At 37.1% G+C, this 19,324-nt stretch overlaps 1 protein-coding gene across 1 annotated transcript in view; it reads right to left on the reverse strand.

Moving 5' to 3' along the window:
* Positions 1-1,340: 1,340 nt before the first annotated feature.
* Reps (RALBP1 associated Eps domain containing) overlaps positions 1,341-19,324 on the reverse strand; it is a 187,150-nt gene continuing 169,166 nt past the window's right edge. The window contains exons 12-14 of the mRNA XM_068225238.1: positions 11,923-12,094; positions 11,757-11,835; positions 1,341-6,511 (exon numbers count right to left, since the gene is read on the reverse strand). Coding sequence (XP_068081339.1) covers positions 6,364-6,511; positions 11,757-11,835; positions 11,923-12,094 — 399 coding nt within the window. The 3' untranslated portion in view covers positions 1,341-6,363. The remainder of the gene's footprint in view (positions 6,512-11,756; positions 11,836-11,922; positions 12,095-19,324) is intronic.

A 19,324-nucleotide genomic window follows, 5' to 3' on the forward strand; every position in this document is an offset into this window, starting at 1 on the left:
AGATGAGAGAATTAAAAACTACTTGTGGTCGATTGTCGTTTGGCTTGGCGTTACCGGTATTAGATTTTTCGAAGAGTTTGGCTAGCCTAATCAAAGTCGCTGAACTGAAAGAAGTTTTCGCGGGAAACTGACGAAGATTCCCCTGTAAAACTGAATATAAAGTATCGAGATTTTGAACTCGCGTACCGGTAATTAATGCGGTTTCGTGGTCTAACATGCCCGCCTCTCATCCAGAGGCCCGGGTTCGATTGCGACCAGGTCAGGCAATTTTACCTGGATATAAGTCTGGTTCCAGGTCCACTCAGCCTACGTGATTACCTTTAATTGTGGAGCTATCTAATGGTGAGATGGCGATCCCGATCTACAGAGCTAGGAATATCGGCCGAGAGGATTCGTCGCACTGACCATGCGCACCTCGTAATCTGGAGTCCTTCGGGCTGAGCAGCGGTCGTTTGGCAGGCAAAGTCCCACTGGGGCTGTAGTTTGGTTTGGTTTAGGAGTTTTGTAAGATTATAATTATACATATTTCATTTTTGTGATGTTTAGCCAAACTGTTGATGGTTTTCATCCATTCCCGGATTTTCCGTTTTCCCGTATTGTACGTTTTATTTTCATGGTCCCTCGAAAAACGGAGAATCGAGGTTTCACTGTAACAGAATGAACGCCAAAAATTGCAAAAAGCAGCGAACTGTGAAACCATTTCCTACTTTGCCCTCCAAATCAGTTCAGGTCATTGGTAATGCTCCACATCATAATGTGCAATTAAATTAAACATCAATCAGTAACAGCATGAAAGCTGCTATGGAAAACTGGCTTACTGCAAATGACATTCTCTTTCACGACAAAATGCTGAAAGTTGAACTGTACAATCTTATGAAAATTCATTCGACTCATAAAATAATTATGCAGTTGATAATATATTAGCTCTTCACTGACAGAGACCTCAGATTACTGTCTTATTCACCAAATTTAAATCCCACAGAAATCACCTGGGCCAATATTATGCAGAAAAGATTGATGACATTGTGCTAACAGCACGCAAATGAGATAGGGGTTAAAAAAATAGGCAAATGTGTGTTAGCATGTTAAAACTATTTCTGGGGACTGTCCACAGTAATACGGAGATCTCTGGGGTCAGTCTTCAATGTGTTAATATTTTAAAATATTCTACAGAAGTAATGATACTGGTAGTCTTACAAGACCAAGAATTAATCGCCTCTTATTCTCAAAAACCTCATTTACAGTGGTTGACAAAACTTAAAATTAAAAAGTTACATGTGACAAAAATAACTATGGATGTCCACTGAAAGCTATAGAGATTTCTACCTTTAGGTTGCAGTATACAGTTTAATGGGTGTTCACAATCTCCTTCTGAACTACAATTGTGCCACTGGTATTGTCCTTGCCTTGAAGAGCAGTACTGTTTTTTCTCTTCACAGAAATGAGACTCAATTATAATAAAATAAGAGGTAATGTTAAACAGAACAGAAGGCTTCATCAGGTTCTTTTCTTTCAAGCACTTCTTTGCTAAACAGTTGGTAGTCCTTGTGCCATGTAGTGTTCAGAGTATTGTATTTTAGTGGGGCATTATTCTTACTTGCCAACGGCCGTAGCCGTGTTGAAACACCGGATCCCGTAAGATCTCCGAAGTTAAGCAACATTGGGCGTGGTCAGGAGTTGGATGGGTTGCCCCGCGTTGTTGGTGGGGGGTAAGGGAATGGAGGAGTGGAAAGGAACTGGCCACCCTATCGTAAATAAACTCCAGCTCAGGAACACCTCTGCGGAGGTTCGGACCTGCCTTCGGGCAGAATAACCCTTACCTTACCTATTCTTACTTACAACAGCTAAATGTGTAGAGGGATCAGGAAAAAAACCCCACAATTATTTACAAATTAATTGTGCTTAAATGCAGGATCCAGAGTGAGTAAAGAATAATGAAAGACAACTGTAAAAAGTCAACAGGAAGCTTAAGTTCGGTACTGCAAAATTCCCTAAGGGATAGGATGAGTTTGCATTAGCACATGCAAGCAATGAGGATGGCACTGTTCCATATGTTGTTTTATATTCATTCGGAATCAGAACTGTGCTGCTACTCATAATTAAATAACTGCGCATGGATATGAAAAGTTGTTTTCATAACAAATACTACTGAATAGTTCACAGTTGGACAAGCAAATCAATTCCTCCCATGTTGGGAAAATAAAGCTTATGCAGAAAAGTATTCTTTAGAAGGTAAAATGTTAAACTGGGAGTTACTGAAAATTACAACAAAGAGCAGAGTTCAGGTTATACAATACTTAGATTATCCTCATATCACTACAAGCTCAGGTTCATTGAAAGATAAGTAAGAATGATGCTCCTGCAAATACAATACCCAGAACATTATCACACTGAAATCCTACACGACTCCACATCACAACTGTATGAAAAGAGGAATAAAGTCATTAAAAGCATAATGTTATGCCCTTATATCTGGTAAAACTATAAGAATTGCGTTCAAAGAGTAAAACAAAACGAACAAGAGCTGTGGAAGACCAAAGAAATGACGAATAAAGATTTCTGATAAGCTTGACCTCATCCACTTTTTAAATACTTATCCCAATTACCATCATCATCATCTCCAAATCTTCTAGTCGATCCTTGGTGAGGCAACTGCTCTATTTAAAGAATGTAATTTTTTATTAGCAACAATGGTAGCTATTAAGAGGTATTTTAACTATTATTTTCACAAATGCTGGAGTTGTAATTAGTATCGACTTGCACAGATAATGTAATTTATTTAATGTATGAATAGATGTATTTAAAATCTAACGACATGCTCTTTAACTATAATTCCAATTATTCAAGTGTTATTATTATTATTATTATTATTATTATTATTATTATTATTATTATTATTATTATTATTATAATCTCATATCAATGTTTTTAATTTTAAAGCATTCAATAAATCAATGACATGTGCACACAATTCCTGAATTGCAAACACAGTCATAAAATTCTGGCAACAGCATGTGCTATTTACTCCATACTGCAATCCAAGGGTAGAATGTTCCAGGCACTTCTGTAGCAGGTGATTTCTCTGCTCATCACTCCTCTCCAACAACTTTAAAATATACTAATAGTTTGTATATATATAGAAACAAAGCACAATTCTCACTCATTACACATCTGAGCATAGAAAAGTAAGGCTAACCACACATTTCTTTAAGAAGTTGGTCTGTAAAGTTCCAACCCTTCAAAATATCTACAAGAATACATAACTAACTGCACTTAACCAATTTCTTACTATGAAATTCAAACACAATCCCTGTTTTACATTTCCATGCATTTATTTGTTAGCGACTTCACCCTAGAAACAGAATCCCCATTCCTCAGATAAAATATAAAAAGAATAAAAAGAAACTATGTCTGAAAATTTCTGTAACTTAATGTACAATTAGACAATTTTTGTGAACAAAGTTTCTGAGAGACTGAACAGTGCACAAATATATACTGCTGATGTATTCCTCCTTGTATTTCACAACTAGTTGAAAGTAAAAATGTTCAAGTTTACAGAAGCTTCTTTATGATGGTGTAGGTACTTCATGTATGTAAGCTCTTCACAGTGAGGTAGGTACAATAATTTCTCTGTAAGATATTTACCACAACAAGCCTTTATAGCGTGGTATAGAAAAATGCAGAAAATTTTGATAAATCCTATAATGATCAATTGCATCCCAGTAACAAGTGGCAATCTATACAAAAATATACACGTACAGAAAGTTTTGAGAAAGGAAAAGGGAAAACAAAACAAAACAAACAGAAAGAACATAAAACCAATAGCTGATGTTTCTGATGAAAGGATGAAACAACTAGGGAGCAGTTTTGTATGCAATAACAGGATAGAATGAAATATTTATCTGGTTCTAAATGTCTTCCAGCCCACAGTTAATTTCTGTAGGGAGAGCTGCATAAAGAGCAGGGTTTTTTAAAGATGTTTTTCCCCAGTATTTAAGCATATCCTTACAGAAAAGCATTTTGCAGCTTTGACGACACCAGCTACCGGTTGAAATCCATCCCATTACTGCATAAAAATCCACTCTCTATTTATAGCCGATTCAATACATCATGCTTTACGCACACCTTAATTTCTACAAAAGATCTTCCCATCTACCAGCACTTCCAAAAATGCATCTGGGATTGTTTCTAACTGACCTCTTCTGGTCAACATACTACACCATTTTCTTCCTATATTTTTCTTCAGAATTTCCATAACACTGCACTGCTCATCAGTTAGGTGCATAAAATAATTTTATATTAAAGAAAAAAAAAGTAATAGTCAGCCATAAACTTAGCTGTTTATAATTAAGGGTGTGAATTTACGGTGATTATTTTCCCTTTATTTTGGCGCTTAAAATGGGTTGAGTTTGGTGAATATTCATGAATAAACAGGTAATTCTGTGCATATTTTCCACCCTGAAAAAACCTGTAAAATTTTAATGAAGCAGATCCAGCCAAAGGTATGTGCCCACAAGAGAGGGGTAAGTCTATATCTACTTCAGTGAAATTTGTGTAAAAAATTTAAAAATATAAATTAGAAATTAAGTTCAAGTTAAAAAAATAGAATGTTATTGAAAGTAAAACTTCCTAGGTTTCAAGGAGATAACTGTGAACATTAATTACATGCTTACTAGTTTTCATCCATATACACGCTAAAAATGGTTTTGGCACTTGTGCAAGGTAAAGATAATCTACGATCAGATAAAATGCCTTTGTATGCAGAATACACACTTTCACTGCTGACATTTGTCACTGGAAAACACAGAAGCTTCCGAGACTTTGAAGAAAAACTATACAGATCTTCAAGCACACCTATCAGAATACTATTCTTGCAGGCATTGTCACTTTTCTCTCCTGCATGTTCTTTTGCATTTAAAGTGGCTGATATCCTTTTATAAAGTCCTGTTTTAGAATTCTATCCAGTATCAGACCGCCTTGCACTTTCTCTAGTTGACTGGTGTCACAGTATTGCCAAGAAGATAAGGAAGGTAGAATAGTTCTCCAATGGTTCTGAACAGTTTACCTGCACGGTCGTTCTTCATAAAATACGTTAAGATTTACAATAGTGTTTTGTTGTCACTTGCTGGAACCTACTTTTGAGTGTTTGTTGCCTGTCGTTACCTATGGTAGTGAGAATGTCTGTGACAGAATCATTTACAACATCCTTTTCAACATGTTGCTACTAGCATAAAAGTCCGTCAAAACAAGTCCACAAAAAATTTCCATTTCATCTGAAAGCAAAAAAATATTTTGCACATATTATTCACAAAACTTATTTCTTGTTGAAAATATGGCGATTATTGGGTAATCCCACAAATTAATGTAAATTTCATGATTATTTGTGGAAATATTTTGCACAATTTAGATATGAAGGATTTCAATTTTCTAGGCATAAAATTATTTTTTAACACATTTTGTGCATATCGTTAATACCATAAATCACATCCCTATTTATAATGTAAAACAAGGTTATCCAACAACATCTAAACCATCTCTTACTGTTTATTATAACAGTAAGTGTGACTGTGTTTTAATTCAATTAATAAAAAAAAAAGATATACAGTACTTGCAGCACAATTCTTCTACAGTTCAAGTAAAGTTCATAATTTAGATATCAGATAAAAGCATATTTCAAAAATGATTAACGTTAACTACAAAAAAAGACAATTGTTAACCAAAGGCATACTACATATTAGAATGGTCAAAATTTAAGTTAATCTACTGCATTTTCATCAAACTGATTAATGATGATGATCCTCCAATTTTATTTGGTTCTGGATATAGATTTTATCAAGCATACTTCTGAGATCTACCGAATTAAAATGTATGACTTTTCCAGTAACTTTTGTCATCTAGTGATGAAAAATGCACTTTCTATCACGTATTCCAGCAACACCCGCCAGTTTGCTACCTTATGCTTTATGTATGAGTATACGGTACCGAAGATAATCTGGCAAAGATATCTGCTTGAGTATTAATTCTGAGAAATGTTCACGAGTACATGAATAACCTCACATTTATTACAATTTGTGATGTTTGTATTTGTGCGTTTCTACTGTACTTTTATTTAGTTGAGTCACAGTTTGTCAGCTATTGCTTTCTTTGTTATACAGTATTATGTTCATTTCTTGTTTCAAAAATATAGCATATTTTGTAATTAAATTAAAGGATATTTCTCCTATCTGCTTATCTAGTCCAACTTAAGGCTCTAGAATATAATAATCATCTAAACAAGGAACTGTACATTAACAAATTTTGAATAGCCACACTGAATATAAAGAAGCTCCTGTTCACATTCTGGGACAGATGCCTACTAACAGTCTATTCCGCTTGAGATTTAAGTTGTTCTAACTGTAGTTCTAATGATGCTCGTTCTTCTTGGACCTCGGCTAACTCTACGCTTAATTCCTGGCACACTCGGACCAGTAGACAGTTTTGTTCCTGCAGACGACGCAGAGCATCTCCTGGCCTGTAACAGAATAATAATTTTATAGCTGAAGATGTATGAAAATACCTTCAAGAAAACAAAAGTTATCAAATTATTAAAATTATTATAAATAGACTCTCATTATTTTTACAATTTGCTTTATGTCGCACCGACACAGATAGGTCTACAAGTAACTAATCTCATTTTGTTCCGTATTGAAGATACAATAAGTAAACTCTTTCAAGATTAAAAATAGTGTCTCCACCTATTCAATACAAATATATATTTTTAGTGGTTAAATTCTACATGAATTAAACATACCAGTTAGGGACATGTTTCGCCCTAGTTATGAGCATCTTCAGCCTATATTAAACTTAAGTTCAAGAATTAAAACTATAACATTGGAACTTATAGTAAACTAACTTAATACTAAATACAATTGTCTTATGCTATTTACATAGTTTACACTATGTACAATATGTGCATTAACTTTGCCAGAATTTATGAACAATGAATTAACTTATTTTATTATGACTAGACTTCCAATTGTGGACTGGATTGATCACAGTGTGAAATTGTATTGACTAGAATTTATCACTGCGTGAGTTGGGGTTTCTTCAACTGTTGTGGTCGCCTGAGTTATAAGAACTTTTACAAAACCGGAATCTTGGTTAAAATCGTTAATATTCAATTTAAAGTCCACATGTACAGTAAAACTTCGTTAATTCAAAGTCGTTGGGACTAAAAAATCGGACTTCGAATTACGTGATTTCGAATTAACCCCGTCAATTCGCAATTCAGAAGTACCAACCCTTGCCGCATTACGAAATATTCTAAGTCCCGTTACTGCATGCAGTTAACCTTGATTCACAGTTTATACCTTTCAAATGCCATGAAAAAAGAACTATTTCCAAAATGTATCCAAAAAAGGTGCATTTACAGTATTCAAATAATGCACTTTCATATCTCACTGGCAAATATAACCTCATGCAACGAAAGAAAAAGCACGATTCAAAGACGAGGAGAAATCTACGCTGGCTCCCATGTGCAAGTGCTTTATTCATTGGAGTACTATACTGTATGCATTTTAGATGCCTTGTATTTACACAGAAAGTACCCGATGCCCTTAAAATCAAACTTTCCTATGACTCTATCTTTGTACGATTTCCCGCCATGGCACTTCTCTCGTACTTCAGAAATGTAAACACTTGCCGCGTCACAAAGTATTCTAAGACCCATTAATAAATTCAATCCGAAATGTATCCAACAAGGTGAATTTACAATGTTCAAATAATGCACTTGGATAAATCACTGACGAACATAACCTCACGCAACGAAAGAAAAACAATCACACAATTCAAAGACAAGGATAAATTATGCTGCTTCCCCCGTGCAAATGCATTATTTTTTGGATATTTGTACTGTTTGCATTTTTAGATGCTTTGTACTGGGATGGAAAGTGTCCGACGCCCTTAAAACATTGTAGCTTATCGAACTTTTCTATGACGAGGGGATAAAGTTTCTCGCTTCCATGTCAACGCACTACAATGACCCCATCCCCGACCCTTGTACGATTCCCCGGCTGGCACTTTCTCCTTTAAAACCATAAGACCGTTTGGGCTCGCATTAAAATAAAGCAATGCACTTTCATCGGCAATGACAGTATTGTTCGGTGCCTACGAATTTATTATATGAGCCACGCTTTTTTGTCAACTGTCGGCATCGCCAGTGTTCGCACATTTTGTTTTCCCGCACACTGCCTGTTGCGTGATGTTACGGCGCTCCTTAAAAGGTTGAATACAAAAGAATTCCGATTTCATTCAACTTGGCAATCATGAAGCGCGCTGTAGACCCACCGAAGTGAGTGTAAGTGCGGAAAGCTACCCCTCCACGTTTCAAAACACGCGTTCTATTATGACGCGGATAAATTTCGAGTTGAAATTACTCTGTAACATACTATTGTTTTAAAATGTAAAGGCAGTTTCGAATTAAAAGTCTGAATATCGGTAATGGGGCCGACATTGTACTTCGAATTACGAATTATCCGTATTTCGAATTAAACAATTTAAATAACATGCAAAACTGTATCTCATGTTTTCGGGAACGAGAGCTTCTTCGAATTATGTGGGATTTTGAATTAACCGATTTTGAATTATCGAGGTACTGTAGTTGGAATGAATTCCATTCCAACGGAGACAACATTTGGGCCAAAAGTAAATGAACCGTATATAATTGTAAATTTAGGAGGGCTTTCATTTTGTACGTTGCTTTAATTTCATTTCTTATCCAAATCTCGTTGACCTTATTCTGAATTCTATTCGTATTGGTTATACCCTTCCTCTGCGTGGGTTTTAGAAATTTTGGTACCAATTTTTGTTCTGCCAGAATTTATGAACAATTAATTAACTTATTTTATAATGACTAGACTTCCAATTGTGGATTGGATTGATCACAGCGTGAATTAGGGTTTCTCAAATTGTATTGACTAGAATTTATCACTGCGTGAGTTGGGGTTTCTTCAGCTGATATGGTCGCCTGAGTCGTAAGAATTTTAACAATACCGGAACCTTGGTTAAAATCGTTCATGTTAGGGTTTGAAACAGTTTGAATATTCCTTTAGAAAGAAGCATGGTTATTTATCGGATAAAAATATTTGAAAAATTCAGCCATTCTTGTTGATAAACTTCCCATTGGTGCATATTCAATCTGGGAGGAATATGAGTTGCCTCAACCCACCTATATCTGAAGATATTACTGAAATTTTAGCCTCTTATTATTATATGACTCATCAAGTTAAGACATATCAGTAAGATTCCAACAACAATTACACTAAGAACAAGCTGTCAACCTGCTCTAAACATCTGACCAGTTTACAATGGCTATCTGAGTTTTACGAAGAGGAACTATTCTTATTTACATTGAATGTACAATGGCCTTTTCTATTTTATACTGTACAGTAATACTCTAAAATGTGATTATTATGTATATAGGATTTAACCTTACACGTTAGAACGTTCTCGAGGACTCTATATGGTGTTCAAGACCAACAGAATAATCGTCATTTAACTATATAGATGGTAAAAAAAAAAAAAAAAAAAAAAAAAAATGATCTTACATAACTTGTAGCTCTATACATAGAAATCATTAATCAACATTATTGGGTGATAAGAACATACTGAATTGTACATACAAAAAACTCTTATCTTAAATCTAGAATTCCAGAATTTTAATGTTTTTAGAGATATTATGTGGTGAAATGTTTTATGATGTAACGCAACTACCATTGCTAGCTATCTATGTACATATATATGTATTTTATTAAGTGTCCTTGCTTGCTTAAATCTTGGGCTGATGATGGCATTATATAATGCCAAAACCGGTACCCACCAAATGGAATAATAAAATGTGATATTTTAATGATAACACGTTATTAGTAGTATTGAACAGGTGGATAACCTTACCTCTGGTTTTGAATATAAAAAAACGCAGTCGTTTTATTTGTTCACGTTATTTGTACGGGCATGTGCAGTAAGCGCGCTTTCCAGCTGAGCCCAATTTCTTAAGTTTTGATGTTTTTTTTTCTTTCTCTTTTCAATTTGATTGGATTAAGGACGGGCAGAAACTGAACATAATACAATTGAGAACTTCTACCTTCGAAATCGTTCTCGAGTTCAACATACATAACCTTTAAAAGTCGATGTAGGCCTAATTTACGTGGTACAGTACAAGATTTCCAGAAAATGACTACGAACCAGAGACCAAATTACAATAGAAGAAAAGAAGGTGCTTTTGTATCTAATGTGCTTTATTTATTAGGTAAGAGAATTAAAAACTACCTAGTTGTGGTCATTTGGCTTGAAGTTACCGGTATTCTATTTTTCAAAGAGTTTGGCTAATCAAAGTTGCTGAACTGAAAGAAGTTTTCACGGGAAACTGACAAAGTTTTCCCTATAAAACTGAATATAAAGTATCGAGATTTTAAACTCGTGTACCGGTAATTAATGTTTGATGCTGCTTTCGCGGTCTAACTTGCCTGCCTCTCATCTGGAGGGCCCGGGTTCGATACCCGGCCAGGTCAGGCATTTTTACCTGGATATAAGGGCTGGTTCCAGGTCCACTCAGCCTGTGTGATTACCTTTAATTGAGGAGCTATCTAATGGTGAGATGGCGACCCCGGTCTAGAGAGCCACCAGGAATAATGGCCGAGATGATTCGTCACACTGACCATGCATCACCTCGTAATCTGCAGGCCTTTGAGCTGAGCAGCGGTCGCTTGGCAGGCAAAGGCCCATTGGGGCTGTGGTTTGGTTTGGTTTAAAAGTGTTGTAAGATTATAACTATACATATTTCATTTTTGTCATGTTTAGCCCAACTGCTGATGGCTTTCATTCATTCCCAGATTTTCCGTTTTCCCATGTTGTACGTTTTATTTTAATGGTCCCTCCAAAAACTGAGAATCGAGGTTCCACTGTAAAATGTACTCTAGCCCAAGCACCAAAGGCCTGTCGTAAAAAATAAAAAGGGTGGCGGTAGTTAACAGTTGTAAGGGAGGACATACCGTATTTACACGAATAATCCCCGCACCCCAATTTTAGGAAGGCTCATTTTGGAAAAAAAAAAAGTTAAATGAACTAAAATTCCTTCCATCGAAAGAGCAACGTAGGCATAAGCAAACATTTCATATCCGCAAATATGAACGTGTAAATTTCCGGATATAGCAGCTTTAGCTGAGATGATAGAAGTACATTATCACTGCTATGAAATATAATTGCCATGAAAATTAGGTAGTAGGTTTACTTACATGACATATTTAATTAATCTGAACTTGCAGTAGGCTCACTTCCCTGTAGATGGGAAGATTTGTTGTCTCTTGCATCACTAGAAGCCTCTCCTAAATGACTTACAAGTTCGTCACACTAGATTCCTAAAACGCTTCTCACACGCGTTCTCTTTTTACTTGGATAGTAACATGACCGGTGGTGGATAATTCTTGTCATGCAATGTAAATACTTGAAAAAGACACATCGGAGAATTCGGACGTTAGTTTTGCGATACAGTAAAACCTCGTTAGTTCAAAGTGTTAGGAACGCAGAAATTGGATTTCAAACTACATGATTTTGAATTAACCACCAACTTGAATTTAAGAAAACTAAGAGAGCCTGGAGCGTTGCCAACCTTGACACAAATAAAATCCACACCCCAATTTTGTGCCTCAAATTTTAAAAAAAAATATGCAGGTATTATTCGCGTAAATACGGTATAAGTAATTAGCAGTCAAAGTACACACCTATGCCTGTGATTGGGAGGATCCTCCGATGGACTCTCTACTTCTGGCAGACCAAGAGCAGCGTCAGATCCACTAGATCCTAAAACAAATAACCCATACATTTCAGGAATCCTGATGTTCAGTTGTCAACTAAAATAAAAGATTCAGAACAACACAATATACTCACTTGTAGTGGGTTTCCGATACACTTCGAATGCTCCATGTCGACGAACAGGTGGGCCATCACCAGCGTCTTCTTCTTGGCCAAACTGAGCAAAGTCTGCAAAGCTCGTCTGATCTCCAACCAACGCCAAGACGTCACCCTCACTGCGTTGGCCTATCAGCTTCTTGGGTGATGTCTATAACAAGATGTCCACCTTCAATAACTTGTGAAATGTTCAAGATATTGACATTCTGTTCTCACGTTCATTACAGGTATTAAGGCACTCATAATTGAATGTGCGGTACTTTTCCAGGGTATCAATATCTACAGAGATACTGACTTAGTTTTTTAAAGTGGAACTACCCTATTCCCTACAACTACCCTTAAACTTAACAGACCGGGCGAGTTGGCCGTGCGCGTAGAGGCGCGCGGCTGTGAGCTTGCATCCGGGAGATAGTAGGTTCGAATCCCACTATCGGCAGCCCTGAAAATGGTTTTCCGTGGTTTCCCATTTTCACACCAGGCAAATGCTGGGGCTGTACCTTAATTAAGGCCACGGCCGCTTCCTTCCAACTCCTAGGCCTTTCCTATCCCATCGTCGCCATAAGCCCCCTAGCAAAAAAAACAAAAAACAAAAACTTAACAGTCATTACAAATTCGAGAAAATGGAATGTATTCACGCGTATCACACGCTAACTGTAGGCTGGCCAAAAGACGCTACATACAACATATTAGCTATTGACATATAGAGTTCCCTCACCTTCTAATAGCTACTGGGCTCATGAACTCACAATGATAAATTATATGATTTAATATCTCTAATATTGCATTAGGTAATAGATAGAGAAAAAACAGATATGCATTGGGTAAGGGTGTGATTTTGGTATTAACATGTGCGAAATATATTAAAAACTTGAGTTTATGCATTCAAAATACAAACCCCATCAAGAAAGCCATAAAATTATACAGAATGTATCCGTGAATTGCCACAAAATTGACCAGATTCCACAAAATCATCACACAATCACAAAATTTTCACAAGATAAAAAAATAAAAAGTTCTGAATTTGAGCAAAAATAAAGCTTTCTTTAAAATAAATTATGAATATTGTAAGCATACTCATAAAAAATTCTCGAAAGTTTCTATCTGACTCTCTCACCATTAGCAATGTGTTCCAATTGCTAACAACAGAAATGCAAGTTTCAGAACAGATATCCAGAGAGTATTCGGACCAGGCTGCTGTCAGAGCAAAGGTGTTATCAGTGTATTTTTTTCTTCTCAATAACGCCTCATAATTTTAAAAAAATGGAACACTCTTGACCACAATAGCGCTCAAAGTGTCTACTTCAATGAACTAGCCATGTGCATCGGGTTTCTGTGAAAGACACACATAGATTTAGAGCACATCACAGGAGTATACACATGGAGAAACCATCCATGGATACTGTACATTCACGTGCTTTAGAATATGCAAAAGATAGCTCAATGTTTTCGATGTGAAATGCAAAATGATGATGTGCAAAATCTGTAATATGAGAGTCACATGGGAAAGAAAAATTTTGTGAGACAAACATTCTAACAACGGGCACAAGAAATAAAGAAACCCAGGAAACAAAAAACGAAAACTTTCAATCGCAGATAGCTTCGATAATGATGAATGTGTTAAAATTGAAAAGAAAAAATTCATAACAAGTATGGTGTCAGCTTTGCTGGGAGCAAACAAGCTTGATCACCCTAATATTCAAACTTGGATGAGCAAATACATCAAAGGTAAGGAAACGCTTTCATTTAGTGAGATTTGTGTCAGATTGTCACTGGGAGATAGCATTACTTCTGTTTGTGCAACTTTGTTAACATTCTATTTTCCTTTATTCTTCTAGGCGCTGGAGATCTTCTGGTTGCAAACATGCTTAGCAAGAATTATGTTCCTAAAGTGAGAGAAAAATATGACAATGGTGTAAAAGAAACAGTGAAGGAGAAAAAATAAATTACATATTGTGATGAAACAACACATAGGAACAGTGAGGCAGTGTTTATTAACCTGTTCCGAATTTCTCACGAGAATGATTCCCCTTCAAAACTACCTATTTGTGGCACGAGTCAAAATACTTGAAAACGTGACTGCAATTGGATGTTCCCTGGCATTGGTAGAAGTTTTCACACATATTTCAGTGGACTATAAGAACATTACGGCCATAGTTACAGATGGCACTAGATACATGACTAGTTGTGTCCATACATTTAAAGGGCTTGTATCAGAAAATCTTATCCATATTCAGTGCTGGGGCCATACATTAGATGGATTTGGTAAAATACATGCCAATGAACTTAAAGGTCTTTGTGAGTGCATCCTTCAAACAAAAAATGCTTTTCTGAACACATGGAAATATAAGCATGTCTATCTTAGGTATTTGAAGGAAAAATATGAAAATAGTGACAAATCAGTAAAATTGTTTCCCCTCAACAATAGTCACTTGCTGGGGTTCCTGGATGGTGTCAGTTCTCTATCACCACCACCACCACCACCACCACCACCACCACCATTTCTCTTTTTCCAGCTGACACTGGGTGGGGGAAATATGGTTCCTCCCCACTTCGTCCTGTCTCTCCACCATCCCTCATCCAACACTGTTTTCCAGTCAAGGTTCCATTGTCCTATGCTGTTCTTCACAGAGTCCATCCATTAAAATCTTGGTCTCTCTCATTCTCTCTTTCCAGTGTTTATCTTGGCAGTTTTCTTCTTTCATCCACTTGACATGTCCAAACCGCCTCAATCTGTTCTGTTCCAGCTTGTCACTTCATTTTTACACATTTACCTTTTTTCGTATGTCTTCATTTGTCACTCTATCCCTCCTTGTCTTCTATACCATACTCCTCTAGTCTCATCGCTCTGAGTCATTGCCCAAGTTTTTGCTGCATATGTAATTATATATAAAAAGATATTTGGAGGATACTGTTTGTTATTTCAAAGAGCTGGAGTCTAATTCTGATTCAGCAGTGCTTTCATATTTCTGTGATCTAAGATCTGAAAAGGTAAAATCTATACAATGTGAAGCCACATTTGCCAAAGTACACTGTATTTTTGTTGTGGATTTCATCACCACTTTTGAGGGAAAATGCTACCCAATTAAGGTAGAAAAGTTCTGCTGTGGCTCTAAACAATTTTGCTAAAGGGTCATTTTTCATCAGATATGTCAGCTTTGCAACAGTTTTTTCTGCCACTTGCTTGATTCTGCTTCTGACTGTTTATTACCTGTCATCACTTAGAATGGTAAGGATATCTGTAACTACATCACATACAAGAAACTTTTTCCATAAGTTGCCACTCACTTTTAAGTCTATCAAGCTCAGGGTACAATTAAACAATCAATTCCATCACCACATTCCTTTCAAACATTCAATAAATCTGTCCCACATACAAGACTTTTTTTTTCCCCCCTCCTTTTTATTCGTGTTTCTTCTTCTTTCTCTGCTACTTTTCCCACGCAGATGCGATCTGTGTTACACAGGTGGATTTTGACCAGTTTTACAGCTGGATGTTTTTCCCGACATCAACCTTATGTGGGTCCTTTTTGCGAGTGTCTTAACTTCGCACAAACTCAGATAGGTTTCAGGCGATAAGTTAGTAATATCTCAGCAGATACTGAAACTCTGGAAAAGTATCGTAAGTTTAATTATGAGCCCCTTGATACCATTAATGAAAGTGAAATCAAAATATCAAAATCAGTTCAAGAGTTATTTGAAGTGGACATCTTTAGCTCAAAAACTCTGTACAGCAAAAGTCTGTTATAACAAGAATTCACCATGGCGATAAATTTACTTGCTACAACAAATTATAGTTATATCCAATTTTCTGTAAAAGAAAAAGAAACAGACTGATTCAAATTGTTATGACATGGCAATGAGTTTGTTAAAACTTTTCACAGATGATCTCCATACAGTGGCTTACTCATTCGTTTTGACATTTTCTGATTCCAATACTACAGTACGTGAAAGCGCATCTTCACTTTACCATTCATCTATTATGAAAACAATTTCCAGCTCCTTGTACAGTGATGATAATTTTTTTCACTGTAAATTTACATGGGTCACTCCTTTTAGTCGCCTCTTATGACAGGCAGGGGATACCGTGGGTGTATTCTTTGTCTGTGCCCCCCACCCACAGGGCATTGTGTGTTTGAACCGCGAGAGCTATTTTATTTTGCTCAAGTCTGCCGGCAAGCTGGTTAGTACCCCCTATCCGCCACCTGGGACGTGCCACATGGCAGTATCACCTCTCCCCCTGCTACGCCAGCGTAGTAAGTTCGTGAACATCAAAGACTGGCTTGAGACTGATGCTCCCTGCAGCCGTAGGTCGACATGCTAGGGCCATGAAAGTAAGTTCTCTACCAAGTCCTCACCCAGGCCAGTCGTCGCTGGCACATCGTGCGCATTGCGCGCATAACGTGGCCGAGAACACTAATTTAAATTCCTTATGGTGGGAATTACGAACATACTGAAGAGTGACGTAAATGTGCTATCCAGGTTTCTTTAACATGTATTTAACAGAACATGGTCTGGGACTTTGGAATAATAAATGACCAGGGAAACTCGTTAGAGAGGGACATCTTAACCAGTTTTGAGTGTATTTTGAAAACCTTCTGAATGTGATAAGTAGGTTAGTCAGGATGATAGAGGAACAGCGTGAGGACATAGAAGCCAAGATTGAAGTCACAATGAAAAAAGTGTAAACTACAGTCAAATGAATGAAAGTGGGGAAAAGCAGTGGGAATGGATCAATTATATGAGTGGAATCAGGTTCATATCACAAGTAGCAAACATATTTGAAAGGATATTGATGATGATGATGATGATGCTTGTTGTTTTAAGGGGCCTAACATCGAAGGTCATCGGTCTGAAAGGATATTATAAAGGAGACAAAAGTGAATGGACATCTAGAAAGTGAAGTATGGCATTAAAGCAATTGGAATGTGGAATAGAAATGGCGACGACATTCCTTGATATGGAGAAGACACATAATAGTGTCCCGACAGCAAAGAAAGAGAAAGGTTTTGGTAAACAAATGACTGAATCATGCAAGCAATGTACAACAATTGTTACAGCAGTGTCCATATTCCTGTACGAAGGACAGAATTAAGCATTACGACAGAGAAGTACGCTGTCACCATTGTTGTTTATAAAGGTAATGGATAAAGTTGCAAAGACGACACAGGAAAAATATGAGGACAGGTGGTGACATTGTAATGTGGGGTAAAAACGGAGAGGAAATACAAGGTCAACTGGACATTCTGAGTAATTATATTGGCAATTATGGAACGAAAATAAGCATGGAGAAAAGACAATTGTGTTGAGGAATGGAGAAAGGAAAGACTGTAAAAATTGGGGGACAAGACCTTGAAATCACTGAAAATTTTAAGTACTACACTAGGGATGTGAACTGATGTAGGATGCAGGATTGGACATGGAGATCAGTAAGAGGTACAACAGGGAAATGCATTCTACCAGTGTGTGAGGAACTTGATCTGGAAGAAAGAACTACCAAGGAAGCATGAAGAGGTGTTCGAAATGTATTCCTGCCTCATACTGACATACGCAGCAGGGATCAGACACTGACAAAAAGATGGAAGGGTAAAATCCAGGTCAGAGGTGAAAATGTTAAGAAGTATAACAGGGAAGACAAGAAAGGACAGGATAAGCAATATGGATGTCAGGAAGGAAATCAGAGTAGAAAAGCTTTCAGACAATGGAGAGAAATAAGCTGAGATGGTATGGGTATGTTAAGAGAATGAAAGGGAGAAGGATAATGAATCAGTTGATGGAGGCTAAGATTGGAGGATTGAAGAAGTAGATGCAGACTAAGGTGGATGATTTAATCAAGAACATAGTAAGAAGGAACCTGAGGAGCAACAATAGTGGTTGCGTAGAGGAAAATGGAAAGATGCCATTAACGTTCCTACCTAGCTGGAAAAAGGAAACCGATGGTAATAAGGAACACGAAAAAGAACACAAAATAGTATAAACACAACAACAGGAGGAAGAGGGAGTAGCAGAAAGAGGAGACTAGGACAAATATAATAAAAACATCAATGGACAAGGATAATTTCCACATCTTCATACACTGCCATGTTCATTTACACAAGCTCTCTCCTCATCAATTCCAGTTCTTCTAGACCAGTTTCTTCTCAGGCAACTGACAAACTTGTTTCTGATTTCCAGCTTCATCGGGAGGGCAGGTATCAACACTCATTGATAGACCGTCTTATTATCATCAACTTTTTACAGTTCCAGTTTCTGGGTAATGTCTGTGAGCTTCTTCCATTCTGTCTTATTGAGATATGTTCTGTTGTTAATGATGTCCTCCAGTGTCCTTCCCCAATCTGCAATATCCATCTTTATGATGTCCATCCAGTGGGTTCTTGGTCTTCCCACCATCTGTTTTCCTTCCACATGTCTCTCCAAGTTTACATAAGCTGTCCTTGTCGGCTTCATCCTCACGGCATGACCAAACTACCTCAATCTGGACATGCTGACTCAATCTAACAATGATGTAACAGTCCCAGCTTCCTTGCCAACCATATGTTTCCTAAAATTGAATGGATGAAAACCATAACGGTATAAGTGACATTAAAAAAAAAAAAAGTTAAGTGCAGGATGTAACTCCGGGAGGATGTATCCTTTCACCAGCAAAGAGATACAAGTGACAGCGGTAATATTCTGCGCTCTAGTGATGGGTGGTATAACTACAAATAGCATGCTTTATATGAATGTTGAAGATGTTTAAATGTCTTTTCCTCTGAATGACCAAAGTGCTACTTATACTGTTATGGTTTTCATCCATTCAATTGTCCAGTTTGGTTTTTTGAATTGTGGACCATAGGTTACAATTGGTATGAAGTACTGATTGAACATAACCAGCTTTGATTTTGTTGGTATTTTGGGATCCCAGAGGAGTGTTCGTACTTGCTGGTAAAAGTGAGAGCTCTTCTGCACTCTGTTTGCCACCTCCTTCGTGGGTAGTGTATCTTGATATATCACACTGCCAAGGTATTTAAAGCTTTCCGCACTTTCTAGTGGATGGTTTCCTAGCATGATGTTCACTGGTCATCCCTCTCTGTTTATTGCCATCACTACTGTTTTCGGTTTGCTTATCTTGAGACTGAACACCTGGAACTAAAAACTTTTTAATACAATTTCTTTACGTCACACTGACACAGACAGGTCTTATGGCGACGATAGAACAGGAAAGAGCTAGGAACAGGAAGGAAGCGACTATGGCCTTAAGGTACAGCCTGGTCTGAAAATGGGAAACCATGGAAAACCATCTTTGGGGCTGCCAACCCTGGGGTTCGAACCCACTATCTCCTGGATGCAAGGTCACAGCTGTGTGCACCTAACCACACAGCCAACTCGCCTGGTACTTAACCTT

This window comes from Anabrus simplex, chromosome 1 (genome assembly GCF_040414725.1).
Source record: "Anabrus simplex isolate iqAnaSimp1 chromosome 1, ASM4041472v1, whole genome shotgun sequence".
NCBI classification, from domain to species: Eukaryota; Metazoa; Arthropoda; class Insecta; order Orthoptera; family Tettigoniidae; genus Anabrus; species Anabrus simplex.